This window comes from Sapajus apella, unplaced genomic scaffold (genome assembly GCF_009761245.1).
Source record: "Sapajus apella isolate SASKATOON/1434 unplaced genomic scaffold, GSC_monkey_1.0 scaffold3713, whole genome shotgun sequence".
Lineage (NCBI taxonomy): Eukaryota > Metazoa > Chordata > Mammalia > Primates > Cebidae > Sapajus > Sapajus apella.
In genome coordinates, this window is record NW_022440639.1 from 1 (window position 1) to 6,723 (window position 6,723).

At 45.9% G+C, this 6,723-nt stretch overlaps 1 protein-coding gene across 1 annotated transcript; it reads right to left on the reverse strand.

The window, feature by feature from the left end:
- Positions 1–1,352: 1,352 nt before the first annotated feature.
- LOC116547590 (mediator of RNA polymerase II transcription subunit 20) lies at positions 1,353–1,688 on the reverse strand (the record flags this gene model as incomplete). The annotated part of the gene is made up of 1 exon (XM_032273492.1): positions 1,353–1,688. A coding segment is annotated over one exon (269 nt), but the record flags the coding sequence as incomplete, so codon positions are not given.
- Positions 1,689–6,723: the final 5,035 nt, after the last annotated feature.

The following is a 6,723-nucleotide window of genomic DNA, read 5'->3' on the forward strand; positions in this document are numbered from 1 at the left end:
TAGTAGAGACGGGGTTTCACCATGTTGACCAGGATGGTCTCGATCTCATGACCTCATGATCCACCCGCCTCAGCCTCCCAAAGTGCTGGGATTACAGGCTTGAGCCACCGCGCCCGGCTCAGCCTCACTCTTAATAAATAAATCACAAATTTTCAAAGGGTAGATGCTGCAAGCTTACTTGTTTTCTTATCTGAGTGCTGAGCACATTATAGGTTGTGAACTTTCCCTGGTGCCTAAGAAGCCAGCTACTGCCATACTGCCACTCTCACTCCTCATCACTATGTATATGTATGTATTACACACACACTCATAAATGAAGTGATCTCACACACAAACACCTCTTTCTGCCATGAAAGAAAGCAGACAGCATGTCAAAAGGAAAAACACATTTTTGCTTCCCAACTTTCGAGACCTATCTTAAAGCATACTAAGGACAGGTATATGGGCATATGTGACTTAGGGCCCACCTCCAGAAGATTGCTCCAAGAGTTGTCCTGGTCTGCTCCAGTACTTCTTGTCATGACTTACTTGCCTTCCTTAACTATCGTTTCCCTTCTCCAGTAAGCCATCCCTTCCTTATTAAGCTTTCCCCTTGCTTTGAACCCAGCTTCCCACTTCCCACTTCCCATCTTGTGTTAGAGAGTCTCTGAATAATCAAAGAAAGGATAACAATTCACGGAGAAGAAGCACAGATGCCTTGGAGTTAGAGATCAGATAAATATTTGTCTAAATTGAGAAGGACTGAAGGCCAGGTGTGGTGGCTCACAACTATAATCCCAGCACTTTAGGGGGCTGAGGTGGGAGGATCACTTGAGCCCAAGAGTTTGAGACCAGCATGGGCAACATAGTAAGTCCTCATTCCTACTAAAAAAAAATTTTTTTTTTGACATGGAGTCTCACTCTTGTCGCCCAGGCTGGAGTGCAGTGGCACGATCTCAGCTCAAGGCAATCTCCACCTCCCAGGTTCAAGTGATTCTCCTCAGCCTCCCAAGTAGCTGGGACTATAGGCATGTGCCATCACGCCCAGCCAATTTTTTTTTGTATTTTTAGTAGAGAGCGGGTTTTTCCATGTTGGTCAGGTTGGTCTCCAACTCTTGACCTCAGTTGATCCACCTGCCTCAGCCTAAGTGCTGGGATTACAGGCGTGAGCCACCACGCCCAGCCTGAAAAAAAATTTTTGCCCAGCCTGAAAAAAAATTTCTTTTAATTAGGTGAGTGTAGTCCCAGCTACTTAGGAGTCTGAGGTGGGAGGATCACTTGAGCCCTGGAAGTAGAGGCTTGGAGTGTGCCAAGACTGCACCACTACATTCCAGCCTGGGTGACAGAGCAAGACTCTGTCTCAAAAAAAAATAAAGAAGGACTGGAAAATCTTCAGAGCTCTTTACCAGCCAGCCCCCTTAGCATATCCTGCTCCTGTTTTCACCAAGGTCTTACCTCCACAGAGATGCCCCGGGCACTGGGCCCCATTGTGACCGTGCCCACCTTCACCAGGAAGTCACAGTACTGGTACCGGGTGCCCCGGGTCTCAATCTTGCTGGCCTTAGCACTCTGGAAAAAGCCCTTCAGCTTCACCATAAGCACATCAAAGTTGGTGTCAGCAATAAGACAAGGGCCATTCTCAAAGAGGGCAAAACAGCTCAATGGGTACTCCGAGTTGTGCATCACATACATCAGCTTCCCGGTCTGACCTGCAATGTACAGAGATCCGGCTTATCATCAAGACTTTCACTGGCAAACCCCAGAGTAAAGCAAATGACTCCCCCTCGGAATGAGGCCAGATAGCAATCTGGCACTACCTCAGCAGTCTTGGTGGGGCGTGAGGGGAATCCTCTCACTGACAGCCTTTTCTAGAAAGGTAAGGAGAGAAAGAGCAGGAGAGGCAGCATGTGGTAAAATCCACCCTGCTCTACCGAAAATGGTGAGGGGCACACAGGGAACTTTAACAGTTTTGATGATGGTTTAATTCTTGAGTGGTGGGCTCACAGATGGTCTATATGTAAAGTCTAATTCACACAGATTTTCCATATACTCTTTTGTATATTATCATACATTCCATAAGTAAAATGAAAGTAACAGCATTTGGGCAAGACAAAGGAAGCAACTGCTCCCTTCTTCTGTGCACTCCTCCTCGCCTGGGTTCCCCCCTCTTTGAGAGCTAGTAAATGGTCCTATGGAAGCAGTAAAGGGGAGTGTCTGTGCATAAGACCGGAAAGGTAGATGGGAGCCAAGCTGTGATAGGTCTTGTCTACCATGATTTGAACAGGGATATGAAGGGAAGGTAGGATTCAGCCACAGGAAGGAAAGAAGACATTCTAGGCAGGTGGCAAGAGAGTGGGAATGAAAAGGGTGTGGGGGTGGGGGGAACAGAGGGCATGTGACTTCCCTATGTAGGCTATATCATGAACAACAGCAGGCTCTACACAGATCCCCCAGGCAACATCCCTCCTCCTGACTGCTTGCTGACAGCTCCCACCTGTCACCTCCGTCTAAATCCAGTTCAAAACTTCTTGACTCTCAAGAAAAAAATCCATCCAAAGGTGATCTTATCATTCTGTTCTCATGTCTACTCACTATAATTACATACTTTATTCATACCATATGAGTCTGCAAGTGTTACTGTCTTGGAAATATCTTAAAAGTCAACTAAGGGGAAGGGGTGTGTGTGTTTAATGAAGAAGACACTTTCAGTATTAAAGACAGTAACATTTTTCTTTTCTTCTTTTTTTTTCTTTTGAGACAGTGTCTCACTCTGTCGCCAGGCTGGAGTGCAGTGGTGCAATCTCAGCTCACTGTAACCTCCGCCTCCCGAGTGCAAGTGATTCTCCTACCTCAGCCTCCCGAGTAGCTGGGATTATAGGCACGTGCCACCATGCCCAGCTAATTTTTGTATTTTTAGTAGAGACGGGGTTTTACCATGTTGGCCAGGATGAAGTCAATCTCTTGACCTCAGGATCCGCCCACCTTGGCCTCCCAAAAGGCGTGAGCCCCTGCACCCAGCCTCTTCATTTTTTTTGAGACAGGGTGTTACTCTGTCACCTAGGCTGGAGTACAGTGGCATGAACACAGCTCACTGAAGCCTCAACCTCCTGGGCCCAAGCAATCCTCCTGCCTCAGCCTCCCATGTAGCTGAGACCACCACGCCCACCTTTTATGTTTTCTTGTTTCTGTTTTTGTTTTTTAATTTTTGTAGAGATGAGGTCTTACCATCTTGCCTAGGCTGGTCTCATACTCCTAGTCTCCAGCAGTTCTCCCACCTCTACCACCCAAAGTGTTAGGATTACAGAAATGAACCACTGCAGTCAGCTGACAATAGTATTTTCTTTTTTTTTTGAGATGGAGTCTTGCTCTTGTCACCCAGCCTGGAGTGCAATGGCATGATCTCGGCTCACTGCAACCTCCACCTCCCAAATTCAAGTGATTCTCCTGTCTCAGTTTCCTGAGTAGCTGAAATTATAGGCGACTGCCACCACACCCGGCTAATTTTTGTAGTTTTAGTAGAGACAGGGTTTTAGCATGTTGGTCAGGCTGGTCTTGAGCTCCTGACCTCAGGTGATCTGCCTGCCTCGGCCTCCCAAAATTGCTGGGATTACAGGCGTGAGCCACTGTGCCTGCCCAACAATAGTATTTTCTATTATAACAACATCCTTTCATGTCTGTACCACCTTGTGAAGCAGGCAGAACCAGGTTTACTGTCCCCCTTCTAAAGATGAGGAAAATGAAGCTAAGTGGATCCCAGAGCAGCAGCAGTAGAAGAGCCTCCTGGGAACTTGTTAGAAATGCAAATTATAGCCAGGGCACTCGTGCCTATAATCTCAAAACTTAAGGAGGCCAAGGCAGGGAGGATGGCTTGAGCTCGGGAGTTTGAGACCAGCCTGGGCAACATAAGGAGACCTTGTCTCTATAAAATAATTTAAAAATTAGCAGTGAAAGTCTTGATGATGAGCAGGATCTCTGTCCCTTGCAGGTCAGACCGGGAAGCTGATGTATGTGATGCACAACTCAGAGTACCCATTGAGCTGTTTCGCCCTCTTTGAGAATGGCCCTTGCCTTATTGCTGACACCAACTTTGATTTGCTTATCGTATAGTGACAGACACCTGTGGCCTCAGCTATTTAGGATGCTGAGGCTAGAGGATCACTTGAGCCCAGCAGGTCGAGGCAATAGTGTGCCGCGATCATGCCACTGCACTCCAGCCTGGGTGACAGAAAGAGACCCTGTCTCAAAAAAGAAAAAAAAAGGGAAATGCAAACTATTGTCTACTCTTCTCCAAACTACTAAGTCAAAAACTTTGGGGTTAGGTCTAGCAATCTGTGTGGTAATAAGCCTTTCAGATGATGCTAATGCTGGTCAAGTTTGAGAACCACTGATCTAAAGGCATAGAGCCAATAAGCAGCAGAACTGAAACTCCAATCCAGGTCTGCTCACCCCAAGTTTATTACTCTTTCCATTCTTCCCCACTGCCTGCCATGAAGGTGTTCTGTCTCCCCAACTAAACTGTAGCTTCCTGAAAGTGAGGGCCTGCTCAGCCCACACCAGGTAGTTTCACTAGAAGTCATATGCCATCTCATATCTATATCCTAATACTTTATTACCCAAACGCTTTTGTAATCATTATCTCTTGATTCTTACCTCCTTCATAGTGAAGGCAACATAAATGGTAACTGCAATTTTATCAACGATAATACAAGAGCTAAGTACAACTCTTAGCTACCATTGATTAAATATTACATGACAGGCTGGGCGCGGTGGCTCATGCCTGTAATCTCAGCACTTTGGGAGGCCAAGGTAAGCAGATCAAAAGGTCAGGAGGTTGAGACAAGCCTGGCCAACATGGGGAAACCCCATCTCTATTACAAATACAAAAATGAGCCAGGCATAGTGGAGCTTACCTGTAGTCTACTAAGATGGCTGAGGCAGGAGAATCGCTTGAACTCGGGAGTCGGAGGTTGCAGTGATCTGAGACTGCACCATTGCACTCCAGCGTGGGCAACAAGAGCGAAACTCCATCTCAAAAAAAAAATTACATGACAATCTTAGTTCTAAATGCTTTGCATGTATTAACTTATTTAATTAGCACAACACGAGGAAAGAAGTACTATGATTATCTTCATTTTATAGATGAGAGAACTCTATTGGGAAGAGTTCAGAAACAGAACCCATGCCAGATAATTTTGGTACAAGAAATGTATACGGGGAACAAACACACGAGTTGGAAGAAAGGAAAAACCAAACAGGAGGGTGAGACAACCCAAAGAGTAGCAACACAGGAAACTGCTACCATTCCTAGGGCTAGAGGGAAAAAGAAAATATGTGCTCTTATCAGAGGCAGGAATGAGGGTTGCCTAGTGGAAGCTAGAACCAAGGAGGTGAAGACAAAGCAATAGCTAGAGACACTGCCCAGAGCAGAGGGAGAGGAATACTATGGGATTCCTTTCTCCCATCCTCTAAATCTTCTTCGGCGCCTCTCAATAACCAAAGCTAACTAGTAGAGGGCCTGGAAAATACAGCTTGCAGGGGAAGTGCAGGAAATGGATCTAAGGGAAACAGGTACATGAGAGGCATGGAAACAGTCACAGATAGGTTGTAGGAGTTACCTACAGGTGCACAATTAGTATGTCGAAAAGCCATGACTCAGGACTCTGGCTCCCCAGTCATAACCACTATGCTATGGAACTGTTCAAGATAAAATTACTGCAGAGCCAAGACTAAGAGAAACAACTTCCCTAACTCATATCCAAAGAGTCCCTCTCATTGCCTGAGCCCAGGAGTTAAAGCTTGCAGTAAGCTGGGATCATGCCACTGTATAGTCAGGCAACAAACTGAGTCCTTCACTCTAAAAGAAGAAAATCCTCTCTCCCTCGCAACCACCATCCCCCATTATCCACAGACCATCCCACCACTCAATACACTAAAAAGAACAATTAATTTATGCTATGTTAATAAGGAGGCCAAGGCCAATGGTTAGGTGTAGGAAAACAGAGAAACTTCTAGAAACTTTAAAGCTCTAAAACAATAATAAACAAAGACTTCTGGGCCTGACACATGTCTTTCTCAAACTTCAGAGTGCATGAGGATTGTCTGGATGCTTGTTAAATGTAGATTATGTGGCCTAAACAGCAGTCAATCAGTAAACAGGGCCAGGAATCTGCAACTCTTAACAAATATCCCAGGTGAATTTGATGTGGTTAGTCAGTGATTAACCCTCTGAAAAACATTGCTTTTAGAGTTCAAACTGCACAAAACAGCACTCAAAGAGCACAAGGGCCAGGCATGGTGGCTCATGCCTCTCATCTCAGCACTTTGGGAGGCCGATGCTGGTGCATCCCGTGAGCTCAGGAGTTTGAGACCAGCTACTTGAGAAGCTGAGGCAGGAGGATGGCTTATGGCTAGGAGTTTGAGACCAACTTGGGCAGCATAGTAAGACATTCCCATGACCCCACCCAAAAGTTAAAAAAAAATCCGCCAGGCATGGTGGCACATGCCTGTAGTTTCAGCTACTCAGGAGGCTAAGGTGGGAGGATCACCTGACCCCAGGAGTTTGAGGCTACAGTGAGCTCCAGCCTGGACAACAGAGCAAGACTCTATCTCTTAAACACACACACACACAAACACATACAAAGAAATTTTGGGGCTAATGCCCTTTTCGGCATTAGCCCACCTGCACCCAGGTGAAGATAAAAAAAAAGAAAGAAAGAAAGCAAAAAGAAAAAAAGAAATTTTGGG